The sequence below is a fragment of the Pan paniscus genome, chromosome 3 (assembly GCF_029289425.2).
Source record: "Pan paniscus chromosome 3, NHGRI_mPanPan1-v2.0_pri, whole genome shotgun sequence".
In the NCBI taxonomy this organism is placed as follows: Eukaryota; Metazoa; Chordata; class Mammalia; order Primates; family Hominidae; genus Pan; species Pan paniscus.
The window spans coordinates 85,101,210-85,120,881 of NC_073252.2; the positions used below are offsets into that span (position 1 = coordinate 85,101,210).

The window sequence follows — 19,672 nt, forward strand, 5'->3', positions numbered from 1 at the left end:
CTGAGATCACGCCACTGCACTCCAGCCTGGGCAACAGAGTTGAAACTATGTCTCCAAAAAATAAATAAATAAATAAATAAATAAATAAATAAATAAATAAATAAAAAATAAAGAACAGTTGTTGTTCCCAAACCCCTTTTAACCATTTCTCCCCCACTCATCTCCAAAGGCAAAAATAAACCAGAATAGTAACAGAAGTAGTCTTGGAACGTAATTGAATTCTCTACCAGATTTTATTAATTAAATTGAAGTCTACAAACTACAAGACATTTGGACCAGGTTTTTATGGCATCTCTCGTAAGTTTTTCTGGTTGTCCATAAAGGCCCAGGAGAGTTGCTCACTTCCCAGAGAGGAAACTTCCTGTATTGATGTGTGGGAGGCACCAGTGGTTAAACAGTGCTTGATTTATACCTCTTGGCGTTCTGTAGGTGATACCTAATACCTATGGCCTCATACATACAGCCTTTTCTTCAGTGAGACCATGAAATTTTAAAGGAATAAAAGAAAAATAGTGGGAAGTAGATGGTCATCTTTAGACTTACCTTGAAGGATTACTTTTTGCTTTTGTTTATTGAAACTATGCCATGAACATTTGTGCTTCCACAAATATGTCATTGAATACATTACCCACTTGTTCAATTTTTCTTGTACAAGGATGACAAATTCCTTCTAGAACTTAATTCCAGGGGAAAAATGTTAACTTTCCTCATGAACTGGCATTCTTTCTTTTTATCAGAGAAGAATTATATATAATGTTTCCCATTTTGCCTTTAATTTCCAGGAAACCCAGAGCTTAATTTTAATGCTCAGGTACAGTAATTGTAAAAACTGAGGGTTTTGTGTATTTTTTATCCCTCTTCTGTGGCTTTTAATTTGCTTCTAGGTCAATTTTAATGATATTCTTGTCTTTTACTGTAGGGTTTCTGAATTTTTTCTTCTTTTTTTTTAATTAGTAGAGAGATGTATATAATAAATGTGACTGTTAATTTGAATCCCTATTTCTCATATTTTCTCAAAATACATTTACTCAATTTTAGTTTTTTAACTTTTCATTTTAAAGTATTAAGTGATGGTGGTACTAAAACCAGTAATTAAGTATATTGGTTATTTCCTCACTTGTGAAATTTTTGACAGTAGTAGTATCTAACCAGTTGTTTGGAAAACAGCTTGTTTTTGTTTCACAGTCTTTTGTCCCATTTTGTAGTTAGGGTTTTCTGAGAAAGAAAGAACCTCTAGAGAAACATACTTTTTTTTTTTTTGAGACAGAGTCTCTCTCTGTCGCTCAGGCTGGGCGTGACCTCGGCCACTGCAATCTCCACCTCCTGGGTTCAAGCGATTCTTGTGCCTCAGCCACCCAAGTAGCCGGGATTACAGGTGTGCGCCACTACGCCCTGCTAATTTTTGTATTTTTAGTAGAGACGGTGTTTCACCATGTTGGCCAGGCTGTTCTCAAATGCCTGACCTCAAGTGATCCACCCCCCTTAGCCCCTCAAAGTGTTGGGATTACAGGCATGAGCCACCGTACCTGGCTGAGAAACATACTTTGAACTGCTAACAGTGAGGAATTTTTGTCAACCAGCATGTAAGATTAAATAAGTTACCTCGATTACATTTTTTATCATCCTTTTCCTCTTCTGTTTCTGAAATTTGTTGGTATGGTAAGTCGTAAACATACTAAGGAATTTAATTATAAACTATGGTCTTGGCATTTCCTCTGAAATTGTGCATTATTTGTTCTATCATTATTTCAGAAGTAAATGCAACAGTGCAGGTTTGTTGTCTTCTGCATATGTCAGATGCTTCTCTTAGGTTTCGGTGTGTGTTAAAATAAGACATGTCACATCCTTTATGTAGGAATGGTGGTATTACAGCCTCAGATAAGCATTTTTAATTTAATGAACCCTTCCATCCTCCTTCCCTTCTCACCCAGGATCACATTAGTGAATTCTTGCTTACCTAGAAATGCTTGAGAGAGAGTGGTTAATGTATAAATCATGCCCATTTATGATTTGGAAATCATAACTTGGGAAAGCAAACAGAAGGACGTCCAGGACTGAACAGGCCATAGGCCTTTTCATATTGGAGCCGGCCCCTTCTCTTCTGTCTGTGACCTCAGTTAAGTTATAGGTCGCTGCTGGGCTTTGGTTTCCTCATTGGTAAAATGAAGGCCCTGGGCTAGTGGATGATCTCCAGGGTCCATTCCAGCTCTTACTCTTGACGCTGACCCAGACGCTACTTTCCTTTGCCTCCCGGTTCCCGTTCTCATCTTGTACCAGCAATTTATTAAGATTGCCAGGAATCCAAACACAAATCTTTCTGATGGGTGATAGAGGCAGTAAGTAGTTTCCTAACAGAGAAAATCAATCATAGAAGATAATGTTTGGTTCTCTGGGGTCAGTATTTAAGGGGGAAGTGTTGTAATGAAGGGGAAGTGGTGGCCCATAACTCCAGCAGGCTAATGGAGTAAGAAGATAGCAGACACATACACTGTTAGTTTTCAGGGAATGGTCATGCACTAGGGTCTAGAAAGGGCAACATGCCCTTGGTGGGTGCATGGAGACACCTCAGATTTTCTACTTATAGGCAAGCCTGGCCTCCATAATATCTTGGGGGATTAATGTGGTACTAGCAAGCATTACCTCAGTGCAGCATTTCCATGATGCTAGTACAATGAGTGGTAGCACTATTTATATGTTCATTTGTTTATTCAACAAATACTTGTTAAGCCTCCACAGCACTAGGATGTTGTAGTGAATAAGACAGAGTGCTTGCTTTCATGGAGATCAGAGTAGGGAAGAGAAATACATAATGTTGGGTGTTGATGGTGCTGTGAATAATGCAACAGGCCAGTAAACAGAAGGCTAGGCAGAGGGAAGAACTGGTGGAAATCCTCGAGGTGGTATCAAGTTGGTGTATTAGAGGAACAATTAGAACTAGACAGTGTCTCCAGAGCAGAATGAGCAAGGAGAAAAAGACAGTAGCTGTGGGGCCTGGAGGGCCAGGGCTGACGTAGGTCCCAGTGATTTGTCTCTGTTCATGTGACAAGTCATTGTTAAGGTAGGAAGTGAAATCATGGCCTTGTGAGTCTTTCTGAGCAGCCTCTTCTCCTTAATAATGGCCCCAATTCTCTTAAGTCCCTCTAGTAAGCTAGGCATGTAGGGAAGTATATAAATCCTTTCAGACTACCAGGGAACCACTTAGGGTTTGAAAGAATTTATGTACTTTCCAACTGCCTAATTTAATAGCTGGGACAGCCTTAGGCATTTGGTGACTAAAAGTCATAGATACCATTGAGATTCCAAATAAATTATTGAAAAACATAAGGGTGATATTTTCAGATACCTTCTCAATTAATTATTACATGTTTTTGTGTTGTAACATTATAATGGTTCTGTGCCTTAAAGTATTATCAAGTAAATAAAACAGCAGGAAGCTCTCTTTGGTGCAGTATTGAAATTCTTTTAAAACTGGACTTTTAATTAAAAGTTGTAATGCTTTTAATTTATTAAGTGCCTTCTGTGCAGTATTCATTCAGTACGGTTCATAAAGTACTCTTACAATACTTTGAAAATAAGTGGTTCTAGTTTACCTCTTAGTGAGCATTGAGGCTTAGGGTTCAGATGACTTACTTAGGCTGACATGGCTGGTAAGGATTGGAGTTAGGATTGCAATCTGGGTCTTTGGCTATAGCCATTATTCTTTCCAGTATATTTTAGGAAAGATCTCCTGTTGTGTCCTGAACAAAGCAGATGGCCAGTCAGTAAACAAGGGCACGAGTTCACTTTTAACAAAAATTAAGAAAGCCAGCATCACTTACATTACTCGTCACTGTGCGAGGTCACTGCTGTCTCTCCTGAGGCTGTGGTAACCCACAGAGCTGCAATGGGGAAGGGCAAGGGGAGACCTGCACATAGGTTGGAAGTGGAAGTACTTGCTAGAGTGCCATCTCCAGCTGTTACAAGGATCAAATGGCATTTTTGTGGAGATAGGTTAGCCAGGACTTAGAAAAGAATGAGGTGTTAGAATACATCATGTGTTATACAGGTGGAGTAATATAGCATGCTGTGGGGTCGCAGATTGCTGGTAGAGTTGTATGTCAATTTTTGTTGTTGTTGTTGAGACGGAGTCTCACCCTGTCACCCAGGCTGGAGTGCAATGGTGCGATCCCCGCTCACTGCAACCTCCACCTGCCAGGTTCAAGCCATTCTCCTGCCAAGTAGCTGGGATTACAGGCATGTACCACCATGCCCGGCTCATTTTTGTATTTTTGTATTTATTTATTTATTTATTTATTTATTTATTTTTGAGACGGAGTTTCATTCTTGTTGCCCAGGCTGGAGTGCAATGGCACGATCTCGGCTCACTGCAACCTCAGCCTCCGGAGTAGCTGGGATTACAGGCATGCACACCCAAACCCAGCTAATTTTGTATTTTTAGTAGATACGGGGTTTTTCCATGTTGGTCAGGCTGGTCTTGAACTCCCGACCTCAGGTGATCCACCTGCCTTGGCCTCCAAAAGCTGGGATTACAGGTGTGAGCTGCTGCGCCCGGCCGCGTGTCCAATATTAAGCCAGTTTGCTGGGCAGGTCTGACACATGTGGGAACCACCTTCGACTTCCTGGGGTACCTTGACTCAATCATTTTGGACCTCAGTTTTTTTCAATCTGTAGATGTTGGGGTTGTAGTTAATGGTCTCCAATGCCATTTTGGCCTTTTAGAAAAGTGTGTTTGTGTGTGTGTGTGTATTTGCAATTTGACACATCTTTTTTCTGACATACCTGTTTTCAACAAGTATTTTTAGAAAAATTTGTGAATGTGTTTAGAAGAATTCATGTCAAGATACATACATCAATTGTAAGTTTTAGAAATCTTTCCTTCAACTGAGAAAATAGTAAAAATTAAGCTTCTCAATGGAAAAGAAAGGTAATTTTAAGCTCCTCTCCTTCAAAAAAGTTCTTACTTGCTAATAGTGTGTATCAGGGAAGGGTCAAATCCATTAAAACTCTCCCAAGTGGAACAAGTGACCTGAATTACTTGTTTGCTTAAGTCAAACAGGAAAGTTCTTCTTCCTTTGAACTGAAATAATTCCAGGAAATGCAATAAAGAAGCTGAGGGAGAAAGAATGCATTGAGGAGAGACTGCTTTTCCAGCCCAACCTGTCACCTACAGTCTTCACAGCTCCACAAGCTCTGGCAGTACCTGTTACGTACAGTTTATGTGCTTGATAATATTCAGGGTGTTAAATTCATTCACGTTCTATACCTTGATTGTCTTCTACAAACTGACGTTTTTTAGTTTTTTATGTTGGAGAGCTTTAACTTTTCAACATAGCCCACTGAAATAGGAGTTTTTTTTTAAGTACATGAAATAACTTTTAAGATTGTACTTGCCATTTATGATCAATCCATTCTACATTAAGTTCAAAATGTTAAGTAGCAATGAATGTTCTATTTATAATTTACTTTTTCTTCCCTTTCCAAATATCTTTCCAGGAAATGACCCATTCATGGCCACCTCCTTTGACAGCAATACATACGCCTAGTACAGCTGAGCCATCCAAGTTTCCTTTCCCTACAAAGGTAATTCCTTAAAAGTATGGCAGGCATTTCATCCACCTTAGTGAAAAGCATAAGGCATTGCTGTGAGGCAGATTGATAAAGTATTACTTGTTCAAATCTTTGGAAATGAGGTTAAAATTATGATTAATTTAGCTTCTACAGTGCTTCAGAATGCTTTCAAACATTTATTCTGCAACTTAGAACATCCTGGATTTTCATAAAGCTTTATAATTTATAAAAAGCATTCAGGATTTTCCAATACGTTCTCTCATTTGAGGATCCTTACTTTAGAGATGGGAAAACAGAGGGGCAGGGAAATTGAGTGTGTGATTTCTCGTTCAGAATTAGATATATGCACATACATCTTACATGTCTCACACTCCCTACATTTTCTTGAGTTTAATGTGATCAGTTACACTAGTGCTGGTTTAGTAACAAGCAGATAAACTGCTGACTTGTGTGTTTCTGTTACAGTATTTATGAACAATGCGTTAAAACACTGCCATTCTCCCTTTTTTTAGTTTATACTTTTGGATAACCTTCAAAATGTAGAAATAGCACCTTCAGATCTGTGTTTTGTTCAATCTGATATGCATGTTCATTGTTTTATATATATAATACATATATTGAGAGAGTGAGAGAGCTATTCCTTTCCATGATACTGTTGTGAAAAGTAGTTCTAGGCCAGGTATGGTGGCTCATGCCTGTATTCCCAGCACTTTGGGAGGCCGAGGTGGGTGGATCACTTGAGTCCAGGAGTTTAAGACCAGCCTGGGCAATGTGGCAAAACTTTGTCTCTCCAAAAAAATACAAAAACTAGCCAGGTGTGGTGGCATGCACCTGTAGTCCCAGCTACTTGGGAGGCTGAGGTGGGAGAATCACTTGAGCCCAGGAGGTTGAGGCTGCGGTGAGCTGTAATTAAGCCACTGCACTCCAGCCTAGACAACAGTGAGACCCTGTCTCTCTACCACCAAAAAAAAAAAAAAGGTTCTATCTACAAAAACTCAAATTTGCTACTTTATATATTATTTTCTAATAATTTTTAAAATGTAACTCATGGACCGGGCATGGTGGCTTATGCCTGTAATCCCAGGACTTTGGGAGGCTGAGGCGGGTGGATCACAAGGTCAGGAGATCAAGACCATCCTGGCCAACATGGTGAAACACCGTCTCTACTAAAAATACAAATTAGCTGGGTGTGGTGGCGGGCGCCTGTAGTCCCAGCTACTGGAGAGGCTGAGGCAGAAGAATCGCTTGAACCTGGGAGGCAGAGGTTGCAGTGAGCCGAGATTGCACCACTGCACTCCAGCCTGGGGTAACAAAGCGAGACTCCGTCTCAAAAACAAAAAACAAAACAAAAAAAACAGTGACTCATTATTGCTTGTTTTAAATTAAAGCACTAAGCTCTGTAAAAATATCTTTGTGCAACAACAAAGGAAAAATAAACTCTAGGAAAGAAGAGAAGCAATGAAAGCTAAAATTAGGTTAATCAATATTTTCAACTTATGCATGAAAAAAGTTTGAATAGATGGATAGCTGCAAGTCATAATGAAATAATTATAGAATCTGTGATGGGTAGTGTGGGTATTCTCTACACTGTTTCCATTTTTCTAGATATTTGAAAGTTTCATAAGACTATCCTTTTAATACTAAAAGCTCTACGGTTTTCTCTTTAACTTTATAAGCCTTAATCTTTTAATAATTAGATATTTTTATTTTCTTTCTAGGACTCTCAGCATGTCAGTTCTGTAACCCAAAACCAAAGTAAGTAAATTTGAAACTGCTTATTGGATTGGAGAACAAAGCATAGCTTTTACTGTTTAACGTAAAAACATTAGTAAAAAATGCCCCAGCAGAGATGAGGCCTTCCTATGTTGAAAGAATAGGAAAGGAGAACAAATATAAAACTATTCTTTATGTGGGATTTAAAATTGTTGACCAGGCGCAGTGGCTCATGCCTGTAATCCCAGCACTTTGGGAGTCCAAGGCAGTTGGATCGCTTGAGCCCAGGAGTTGAAGACCAGCCTGGGCAACATGGTGAAACCCTGTCTCTACAAAATTAGAAAAATTAGCTGGGCTTAGAGTCATGTGCCTATGGTCCCAGCTACTTGGGAGGCTGAGGTGGGAGGATCACTTGAGCCTAGGAAGTAGAGGTTGCAGTGAGCCAAGATTGCGGCACCGCACTCCAGCCTGGGAGACAGCACAGATCCTGTCTCAAACAAACAAAAACCAAAATAAGATTGTTGCAAAGAGTTAATAAAGATGTTTTAGTGAAATACTAAACAAATGCAGTGTGGTATTACTGACACATAGTAGCTGTACCAAATGTGACTCTCACAGCTAGGAATTGTATACAACAGTAGATTGGAGTGTGTGATTCTTGTGTTTTAAAAAACAAAACTAAGAAATTTTTATAAGGAATATGACATACAGTTTGTCTAGCCCCACTATATTTGTTTGCCATGTAATTCTTTTTCAGCCTGAGGGTTAAATCTGCCCTGCAGCTAGTTTTTGTAAATAAAGTTTTATTGGGACATAGCTGCACCCATTTATCTATTATTCTACAAAGTATAGCACAAAAAACCTAAAATATTTATTGTCTGGCCTCTGTAGATAAAATTTGCTGTTCCCTGCTGTAGAGATACTGAATAAGATCTTGCAAAGAAGTCATAACTAAAATTTCCCCAAAATGCAGATAAATAAACCCAACTATATTGCTACAGTATTGTATGAGTAGCTAGGTAAAATTAACTGAAATGGATGGCTGCTTGGGAAGATTGGGAAATCTTTTTTCTCCACATCTTGGCAGCTAGCCCAGACCAGTGGAGTGTGCACAGGTCTGAAGGCAGAACACCAGCTCAGCCGTGGATGGGGTTGCTATGCACCACTCTGCCCCCACCTTCGGTCTGCTTGGGCTGCTGTTCATGCAGGTGGCATGTCTTTCACGGGGTTGCTCATGGTTTGTTTTATTGCTAACTCATGGTTTAGAAAGAACCTTTAGTCCATTAAACCATTTGATTTCCCCTTTTAGCAAAATATAGTTGAAGATGAACTGGTAAGCACTTTCTTGGCCAGGGATGGATCATCCTCTTGCCCTATGCAGTAATGTGGGTCAATTCCTTGTTACTCTGATGAGAAATTGTCCAACATTGGTGGGTCTCCTGGAGGTCCTGGCTCACCAGCTGCTTACCCCCACATCTTTTATGCTGCTGTCACTTTATTCTGCTATTCTGGGAGCCTTATTTATCTTTGGGAGAATGTGACCTGAAAAAGAGGGATCTAGTTTGTTGTATGTAGGATGAAGAGGATGGTGGGGTATGGATGGATATAGCTTTCAGTGAAGAGAAGACAAACATTTCTTAAAGTATGCCCAGCAAGTCAACTCTGATTTCTTCAACACTTGATCTTATGGTACTGGTACATAGGTTTTAGAGTCTCTGGAGAGGGGAGGTAGGGGGGTTTTACTTGGATGCCCTAGTGTTATATGTCCACAATTGCAAAACCCAGACCCTGTGGAATTTAGAACCCAGGCAAGATGATCATGTGGAGTCCCTGTGAATGGTCTGAAGAGGAGGGGCCTCTGCCCCTCTCTTTGGAGTCTTGGTCCTAGCTTTCTAGACAGAGGGGAGGCCATTTGAATATATCATATAAGAGCTGCTGCCACCATGAGGGTAAAGTGACTAATTGCAAATATGCAAGGGTCTCCACATGACATTTGTGGGAAATGTCATTCAGCCCTGCCTAAAAGGTACCCATGTTTCTTTTTCACTTCCAATTCTGTTTCAGGTCCCTATTACCTCATGTCTAGACAAATGCAGCTGCCTCCACACGTAACGTTTCCTGCTCCCTTCTAAGTTATGCCAGGTAGCACTACCAGAGTAATCCTTCTGAGGAATCACTGTGTCATGTTCCTGTTTAGATCATTGATGTGTCTCATAGCCCAGCAAATACAGTCATAACTTCCCATCCTGGCCTTCAGAGCCCTCTGAAATCTGCTTCCACCTGTTTCAGTGCTGTCCAGCACAGATTCTGCACCTCAGCCCTGCCCTTTCCAAACTCAGACCCTCTTCTTCATGTTTGTTCCCACTGTCCTCTCTCTCTTGCCAGCATCACTCTGCCAGAATCTTGGCTGTCCTTTGTGATACAGTTCATTTTGTTCTTTCTTTAATTTGCTGCCTTTGGTGTTACCAAGAGAGCAACCATTCTGTGATTTCCCAGGGCAGTTAATTTATGTATTGACTTGTGTACTTAATCTCACAGTGCCTTGGATTATAGATATTTATGGACCCGTTTCATGTCCCTCAGTCAACAGTGAGCTCTCTGAGGACAGGGCCAAATGCCTTAAACATGTTGGTATCTATGAGGTAGTCTATAAATAGCTGCTGAATGAATGAATTGCAGGTGGGGAGTTGAATAATGAAGGGACAGGTGGGATGGAGAGCACCTAGGACAGGGCTGTCTAAAGAGAGTGATAACAAATCACTAATATCTTTGTAAAGTCACATGGGGCCCAGGGCGCTGGGAGCATAGCCCTGGCAGAGTGCTTCCATGTGGGCCTCCACCCCTGTCAAGGACAGGGAGGTCTTCCAACAGGTAGGTAAGTTCCTGGCGTCATAGATAGGGTATGCTGCAAGCAATGATTTTCAGTGTTTTTGGCCTGTTGAGAGGTTTTTTATTCTTTTTTTTTTTTTTTTTTTTTTTTTTGAGACGGAGTCTTGCTCTGTCGCCCAGGCTGGAGTGCAGTGGCGCGATCTCGGCTCACTGCAAGCTCCGCCTCCCGGGTTCACACCATTCTCCTGCCTCAGCCTCCCGAGTAGCTGGGACTACAGGCGCCCGCTACCACGCCCGGCTAATTTTTTGTATTTTTAGTAGAGACGGGGTTTCACCGTGTTAGCCAGGATGGTCTCGATCTCCTGACCTCGTGATCCGCCCGCCTCAGCCTCCCAAAGTGCTGGGATTACAGGCGTGAGCCACCGCGCCCGGCCGAGAGGTTTTTGATTCTGAACCAAGCATTCTCTCTAGAAGTAACATAAATGTCATCTTATAATGGTAAGATTTACCAAGTGCAGTGTGTTTAGGTAAAAACTGGGGACCGACATAAAAGAACTTACAACTAAGGATCTTGTAAATATGTGTCATTGTGCTGCTCTGACGTTTCTCTCCCCCACAGAACAATATGATACATCTTCAAAAACTCACTCAAATTCTCAGCAAGGAACGTCATCGTAAGTGAAATGCTTTTTTGTGTATTAAAAATTTGTAGTATGAAATTGTAATGTCTCATGGCAATGCATTGCTTAGATTTTTCTGCCTTTATGTAATGACATTAATAAGACTGCTGCATTGTAAAGGGAAGAAAGGGCCCACATTAATTTTTTTTGCTTGTTTGTTTGAGATGGGGTCTTAACTCTGTTGCCCAGGTGGGAGTGCAGTGGCATGATCTCGGCTCACTACAATCTCTGCCTCCCGGGCTCAAGCAATTCTCATGCGTCAGCCTCCTGAGTAGTTGGGACTACAGGTGCCCACCACCATGCCTGACTAATTTTTGTATTTTTAGTAGAGAGAGGGTTTCACCATATTGGCCAGGCTGGTCTCGAACTCCTGACCTCAAGTGATCCGCCTGCCTCAGCCTCCCAAAGTGTTGGGATTACAGGCGTAAGCCACTGCACCTGGCCTAATATTTGGATTAAGTCCCCCTGTTGAAGGTCTGTGTACCATTGGAGAGTTTGGTAAAAGGTCTTCTTGAGGGGGAAAAAGGGTTTTTGAGCCATTATTTACATTTTAACTCTGGGAATAGAAGGCCTTTGCTTTTAAGATGTCATTCTTTAATAGCTTTAGCTGTTGGAAACAAGTTTTGGGGGATGTGCACAATTGAAGATTTTCCGCCCTTTTTTGGCCTAATTTACTAATAAAGAGCTAATCTTATTGCCCAGCTATTCTTTATTAAGGCCAGTAAGTCCAGATATATTTTGGGTTTTTGGAACATTTTAGACTGCATATTAAAGATTTTTAAATTGGCGTTTTGACCCAATTTGTCATTTCTTGATGGTATTGAACTCTTACTACTTTACTTTCATATGACAAGAGGTGGTCATAGGGACTAAGTGAGGAGGCCTTCCTCCAGTATCTGATCTGTCACTGACTCTGTGTTGCTAGTCTCAGGATTTCAGGTGGCCCAGGAGTTTAAGCTCCAACTTTCCTTTAGTTTTAGGCACAATATTTGTTCCATGTATTTTGGAAGGTGGGGATTGCTATGGATTATTTAAAAAACTATATATTGAGCTGGAGAGGTTATTTTATCTCCTTGCCATGACTAAATGTGGGTCTGGGTTAAGTGTTTGTTTCCCAAGTGCCAATTCCTTAATGTACTTTGTGAAATGAGGGGAAAAGGAACAAGAAGACGAGGTGTTTTTGTTTTTTTGGTCTGAAAGATGGGTTTTGTGCATGTGGTAAGAATGTATTTTATTTGTGATACTGGTAGATGATGAGGTTTTTATTGTTGTTGTTTTTAATGCCTTTTGCTGGGAAAGTAAAAATGTTACCTTTTGTTATTCCCTTTTTTTTTTTTTTTTTTTTTTTTTGAGACAGGGTCTTGCTCTGTCACCCAGGCTGGAGTACAGAGGACTACAGACTACAGGGACACACCTGGCTTTTTTTTTTTTTTTTTTTTTTGGTAGAGGTGGGGTCTCCCTGTGTTGCCCAGGCTGGTCTCCAAGTCCTGGGCTAAAGCAGTCCTCCCGCCTCAGCCTCCCAAAGTGCTGAGATTACAGATGTGAGCTTCCACACTTAGCCTCTTTTTTTCTTTTTCTTTTTCTTTTTGGAGACAAGGTTGCTTTGTTGCCTAGGTTGGAGTGCAGTGGCTCTTCACAAACCCAAATAGCACACTGCAGCCTCAAACTTCTGGGCTCAAATAATTCTTTGCCTCAGCCTCCTGAGTAGCTAGGACTACAGGCACAGGCTACTATGATGCCCGGCTCCCCTTCCCTTTTGCCTTTCACCTTTTCTTTTTTTCCTTTTTAATTTTTACATATTTATGTTTTAACATATTTTTAGAGACAGGGTCTCACTATGTTGCCCAGGCTTGTCTTAAAACTGCTGGGCTCAAGTGATCCTCCTGCCGCAGCTTCCTGAGCAGCTGGATTACCAGCACACACCACCACACTTCCTTTATGTTTTTGGAAATTTTACTGGCTGCTAAATTCTAAGACTGTAGACTCACTGACATGGATTACATTTAAGGAAGGGAGGAGGTTTGTTAAACCAGTTGATGGCTGGTAAGGAGTAGAATCTGCAGATCAAGGACCACAACTGTAAGAATTCTGTAGAAGCTCTGTAATCTCCCCAGGGTTTTACACCAGGTATTTCTTTGTGATGGTTGGTTGTCAAGCCCTGTAGACCATAAAAGGCCCTGACCATTGTCTTTGGGGCAGCCAGGAAGGGACGTTAAAGCCTGGGTATCCCAACTGACTGTAAGCATAGAGGGGAGGAGCTCTCCCAGGAGTAGAGTGGGTGGAGCAATTGCACCGAAGTTGGGTAGTGACTGTGTCTCTCGCCTGTGGATAGAGGAAGAAAGGCAGCTGGGTCTGATCTACGCCTGAGAGGTAGCCTCAGACTGAGCAGGCAAAAGTCACACCCTACCACTCCAATTTCCATCAGCTTTCAGACTTTCAGAGACAGACCATTCCTGTGATGACACTGCTCAGTGAAATGAGTGGTTTTCTTGATAGCAGTGTTAAACCACTCAAATCAGAGGTGCCTGAAAGTAGCTAACAAGTATATCTTGTGACACGTAGTGTTTGCTTTATAAAAACTATTAATTTAGTACATATAAAATTATCTAGGAAAGAATATTTGTGATGATCCTAATAGATTTACAGAAGGTAGAAGTAGGACCTAGTGGAAGGGAGGAGAGGTAAGAGTAACACAGAAGAGAAGTGATACTGAGGCCGAGTAGATAATGAGGGTTATGTGGACTTGGTGATTATGTGGGGGGTAGATGTGGTGATATTGATAAGTGCCAAAATGAAATGTATCCTTGGGAAAAAGGAATGACTTTTATGAACTCACTTTTAATGGAGATTAGAAGAAAGTGGTGTCCCAATTAATTGGCAAATTGCAGTCGTTTCAGATTTTGTGTGGCAAATCTCTTAGTGCTCGCGGGTTGATTTGATCTATTGTCAGCATTAGGGTTCTTTGACATGCAGTTAAGCTATTTGAGTGGCACATAGAGTGCTGGGGAGATATTCTAATGCATTTTGAATATCAGAAAAAATTATTAATTGCAGGGTCATTTACACTTTGATTTAAAAAATCAATCTAGGTCTTAATGCTTTTTCTTTCAGAGTTATGAGGACTTGGGAATCCTTAGACAAGTGGAATAGGACATATAAGAGGATAAAAGAGAGGCCCAGTAGTAAAGGATAAGCTTGTGAGTGGTCTGTATTAACTCAGATATGGTTAGGGGCTAGCAACGTGGTAGAAGGATGTAGTTTTGAAATTAAATGTAATGGTTCAGCATGTAGTTTGAGATGTAGTTATTTCTCAAATAATGAATTCCTTCTGTAAAGTTCTGTAGGTAACTGATTAGCTAGGATGTTAGTGCAATTTGCCCCTAAGTTTAAGAGAGGGTGTATTTGTTTAAGGGCTCTTGGTTTTGGAATCCTCTTCCTTTCCAAGGCTTAGATCTGTGAAGTGCTGAGGACAAAGTATAAAGTATTTCCTTTTTCTGTACAGTAACTGTGACCTTCATATAATTGTGGACAATTCTTTCTGTGCAGCCAGATTTAGTTTACTGGTGTCAGTGCATTTGTCAGCCTCTGAAAGAGGACAAAAATGTTAATATTTTAGAAACTAAAAAGCAATTTATTTGTATATTCTAGCTAACTTGATTCTTCCCCTACCCCAAAATTGCCAAGTCCTTACAAAAAGGTGCCCTCCATTATTTTTCTTGTTTTTGGCCTCTGAAATCAACACTTACTTAAAATAAGAGACAGAAATTAGTCATTATAGCAATTTGAAATATTTATTACTTATGTGGAAGGTTTCTTTTGAAGTGAGGGAGATATGTGGATGTGAAGGCTGAGATTGGGATTGTCCCTCGAGTTGCATGAGAAAGACTGTTGCCAAGTTAATAAAGACTGGGGTGAGTCTGATACCTTTTCAAATGAGCCTGAGTTTTCAACTTTTACTCAAAACATTGTTGGCTTTTAAATATTTTGGTAAAGAGCAAGGGAAGACTCATTCTGTTTATTGTAATATAAAATTGTCACATCAGGATGTAAGTAGTGTCAGCTGAAATGTTCTAGAATTAAGTCCAAAGACATGCTTTACTTGTAGCATATTTAAATCATGCTTAGCCTAAGGAAATTAAATTTTTCCTCGTTTTCAAATATTAGCTTATACTGTTTGAACCTGGATATTTCAATGGCAGATCTAACTGAGAGTACAATTTGCTGATAAATATTATGGAAGTAGTAGAAATCTGCCCCATGTGTAAAGCTTAGAACTTGACATTGAAGTAATATCTACATCCCTTATTCACAGTTCTTCCGCTTCCCAAAAACAAGGAACAAACATTTGTGCTGGTTTATTTGTACATTTGTAGATCTGCATTAAGCCTTCACCATCATAGAACATTTATTAAAATGTTTTTCACTAAGTGTTGATCTCACTTTTTATTTTCCTTTTTTGAGACAGGGTCTCATTCTGTCACCCAGGCTGGAGTGCAGTGGGGTGACCTCAGTTACTGCAACCTCCACCTTCTGGGTTCAAGCAATCCTCCCACCTTAGCCTCTCGAGTAGCTGGGACTATAGGCACACACCACCATACCTGGCTAATTTTTGTATTTTTAGTAGAGACGGGGTTTCGCTGTTTGGCCCAGGCTTGTCTTGAACTCCTGGACTCAGGCAGTCTGCCCACCTTGGCCTCCCAAAGTGCTTGGATTACAGGCGTGAGCCACTGTGCCCGGCCCCCACATGCTGTGTGCTTGGTGCTGCTTTAGGTACTTGGAGAAACTGTGGTCAATAAGACAAAATATTTTGTAACAAACTGTAGGTGGCATATAATACAGAGCAAGGGATGTGACAGTGACAGGGTTGAGAGGAATTCTTTGGATAGTAGTTATACTTCAGGGAAAAGAGGGGTCCAGAAAGGGCTCCCAGAGAGGGTGACATTTGATAAGAGAAAGGCAGAGACTATTTGCCACCTTGAAAGGGGCTTGACAGATTATGCTGTAGGCTTTGAAAGCTTTTGAAAACCTGAGGGAGTCTTTTTTTTAAGTGATTACTTTGAAAGAGCTCATTTGCATATATAAAACCTGGATTTGGGGAGCCCTTAAGGGTCCCTTTAAGTGTCATTTTACATCATAACTGCTAATTTACTACAATAAGTGACCCTAGGCTAATTTAAACGTAGATTGAAAGATTGAATAAAATATATTTTAATTTGCTAGGAATCTTAGCCTTAAGGGTAGTTAGTGTATTTTACCCTCTCTGTGGGATGCTGGGCTGTTAAACCAACAAGGTGTGGTCCACTTTCACAAGCATATTAACATTCCTGCCTCCTAGCAAGGGCCTCCAAGAACCTCCATAACCTGTCCCCTACCACGGCCCGTCCCTGACACACATGTCCATTTTCCATTCTGGCAGCCTTGGCCTCCCTGCTCTTTTTGGTGTTGTGATGACTCTCCCCACAGGACTTGCATTGTGCTCTCTCCCTCCTTTCAGCTGTGACCTGGGGTGGCCTTTATCAGTAGTTTTCCCTAACTACCCTGTATAAGAGAGTGACCTCTAGCCATCCTTTCTCTTTTATCCTTTTCCCTCCACAGGCTTGTTACCCATTGAGAAATGGTGTATTTTAGTTGTCTTCCTCCTCTAGACTAGCGGGGATATTTTTCGGCTCAGAGTTGTAGCCATAGGGTCTAGAGCAGTGCCTGGCACATAGTAAGTGCTCAGAATAAATGCAGAAGGAAAGATTCTACACGATAAACTTGATTGAATACCTATACACAGTATTTAATAGACATGATTTAGAGTAATATTTTAGATTTTGTTTCTGTTAAAAGTATATCATTCTTTTACCTTGTCATACTTACTGATTTAATCTACTGATTTAACTTCAGATTTTCCCTCATTTACACTCTTGTGATTTTTCTCATTTCCTTATTTGACATCAGATAATCTTCACTTCGTCCATGGAGTTTAAATAATCTTTTATAACTCCAGCACCATTTTTATCATATCAACCATTAACCTCTTTCACTAGAGTTAATCATGTAGAGTCAATTTCCCCTCTATCTTGTTACCCATAATTCCTGTGGAAAGTTTCCCGTGAACTTGAATTCTGCCTTCTAACTATTGTCACCATTTGGAGAGTTCCTATTATATGTTGTGTCACAACTGCTGGAGATCTACCTTTTCACTTTTTCATCTATTCTTCGTTTAGCCTGCTTCGTAATTTGTAACCTCCCACCATCTCTTAGAATGCACGGGCAGTCCTTATTTCTGGCATACATCAAGAAAGGAATCAGAGCCTGATTGCTTTGAAAATGCCAGGATTCTAGGGCCAGGCTCACACCTGTAATCCCAACACTTTGGGAAGCTGAAATGAGAGGACTGCTTGAGCCTGGGAGTTTGAGACCAGCCTGTGCATATAGTAAGACCTCGTCTCTACAAAAGATTTCTTTAAAAAATTGCCAAGCATGGTGGCACAAACCTTTAGTCCCAGCTACTCAGGAGGCTTAAGTAGGAGGGTCACTTGAACCTGGACGGCGAAGAGTTTGCAGTGAGCCATAATGGTGCCACTGCACTCCAGCATGGGCGACAGAGTGAGACCTTGTCTGAAAAAGAAAAAAAAAATCCTGGGATTCTGGATGTGCTCTGGAGCCCAGCCTCTTTCTCCTGCCTTGTGTGCCATTGCCCATCCTATCCCCGGATCAGTTTCAGATTTGTGAGATTCTATAAGTTTACACATTCTCACATACTTGTTAGTGGTTCCCGAAAAGTGTTACTTTTCTTATTATTTTTAGCACACCTGATACCATGGCTGTGACTTACTAATTTGAAATAACTACTATGAGCACTTACTCTTTCTCAAAGTGATCTTAAGAAATGTTAAGCCAAGAAATAAGGTTATGTAAATACTTTTTGAGTCTGAATTGAGATGTTACAAAATATTGGCAGTGAAAGCTTTGGGCAAGCCCAATACTAAGAAATGGAAAATAAATGGCGACTTGTCTTTATGTCTTCACACAGTAGCAATCGGGTTGACTCACTGCAGCGTGTCTGCCAGAACCTGTATGTGGCTCTTTAAGCTTTGCTAGAACAGCTGCCTGAAAAATGCAGTTGTACAAAGGGTTTTGAGAATTGTTTGTTACCTGTAAGCAAAAAGTTTACCTAACCAAATGTAAAATGTGATTAAATCTACGTGTAAAGAGTTGCTTTACCTGAGCAATTTGGCTTCTTTTGAACAGTGTCAAAGTAGGTAATATGGTTGTATATGTTTTGAAATAACTGCCTTGACTTGGCATTTGGAAATGAAACTTGTTATTTGACCAGTTAAAGTATATAAGGTTTAAAAGTTAATTTATCTTCATAAGGGAAACATAACATACTGAGTTCCAATAGGAAAGTAGTTTTATTTTAAATCAAAGTCTCTCTCTTGGTGGGTTCTGGAATTTAGATTTAATTCCATCAGTTGGGTTTTCTAACCATTGTGTAATACATTGGCCAGAACAAGGGGATCTTGGGCATGTCAGGTGGCTGTTTTCCTCATCCTTAGAATGTGAAGGGATGGTCAAAAGCCACCACACAGGATTGTAATGATAAGCAGTGTCTGTTCTGATCACATAGTGGGCACAGCTACATGATACTATTATTCAACAAAGGGGTCCTATTCATTCAGCCTGCTGTTTTAGGATACCTACCAGTTTCTAGACAGAATATAAAGGTGAAAATGATTTGATCCTAATTCAAAAAAAACTTATAGGTGAGAAAGAAGCAGCATATCCATTGAGCTTTCTGTTCTCTTGACCTAGGCTTTATTGCCGTGACTGAGACTGGGTCTAAGAGATTTGGATTCTCTTGTCATGGGGACAGAGGTGCTCACCCAGGTGTGCTGTAGTTCATCTCCTCATTCTTCACATTCAAGGACTGATTCTTAACATATAGTATGTGCTTGGCTTCAAATACAGTTTGTGGGACAGGCAGAGGACCTTAGCCTCTTAAATTTAAAAGAAATTTAAATTCCTTTAAAATTTGTCCTTAGGCCTAAAAATCCTTCACCTGTCATCAAACTATCTTCAGCTACATAGATTTTCTGTTTAAAAAAAATTCTAATGGCATTCATGATTAATTTTCTATATTAGCATAACTTAGTTATGACTTGTAACTTAAAAAAAGTAGATGTTGTACATGTTTTTTAATCAAAAACTTTAGAAAAAATTTTTTTCTTGCTGCCATTTTCTCCTCCAATAATAGCATGCTAGTTTACGTTGAGATACCCACCTCTGGTGATACAGTAAATCATGCTTTCTGGAATAGTTTGTAGTTACTCTTGGCTGTGCCAGCAGACACTAGTAATACACATATCTGCTGATTCTCATGTGAGATATGTTTATTCTTTATCACATAAATTATACTCACAAATTTTTATTAAGTAAAATACTTTATGTATAAATCCCAATACATCCCAAATGAGGGAGGAGAGGTTTTGTTTGACCATACTGGTTTATCATTTCTGAGTGTTTCTTTGGAGACAGCTTTTGCAATCTTCCTTCAGAGATCACAGTCCGTACTCTTTAGGTTTGGAATAGGTTTTGTATCTGTAGGCTTATTTTGTTACTATCTATGTAATTCTCTGCAGGGAAAATTTTTAGAATCTGGGACAGCATTTTCATGGTGCCTGTTTATCCTGAAGAGGAAGTGGAGCCAAAAGTCAGAACTTTCTCTAACTTTCTGACTTACTTTAGGAGAGTATATTCTTGGAAGTTAGATGTTTGGTAGCTAGAAGAGAAAGTTACAGAATTTTTAATCCTGTGCTCAAAACAGGAAATGTGGTTGGATTACATGATCATTGATGTTACAGGAATTAAGACAAATCAGTTTTATTCAAAAC

General features: G+C 40.2%; 1 protein-coding gene across 19 annotated transcripts in view; it reads left to right on the forward strand.

The window, feature by feature from the left end:
• The window catches only part of AFF1 (ALF transcription elongation factor 1), a 257,647-nt gene that overhangs the window by 190,380 nt on the left and 47,595 nt on the right, over nucleotides 1–19,672 (forward strand). For 15 of the 19 annotated variants that reach the window (XR_008625173.2, XM_034958884.3, XM_055111597.2 and 12 more), the window contains 3 exons: nucleotides 5,494–5,580; nucleotides 7,287–7,323; nucleotides 10,730–10,784. Coding sequence is in view for 18 of the 19 variants with exons in the window: in XM_034958884.3 (XP_034814775.1) it covers nucleotides 5,494–5,580; nucleotides 7,287–7,323; nucleotides 10,730–10,784 (179 nt within the window). In the remaining variant the exon portion in view is untranslated. The remainder of the gene's footprint in view (nucleotides 1–5,493; nucleotides 5,581–7,286; nucleotides 7,324–10,729; nucleotides 10,785–19,672) is intronic. The other 4 variants (XM_063603565.1, XM_063603566.1, XM_063603567.1 and 1 more) reach the window with 1 other exon arrangement.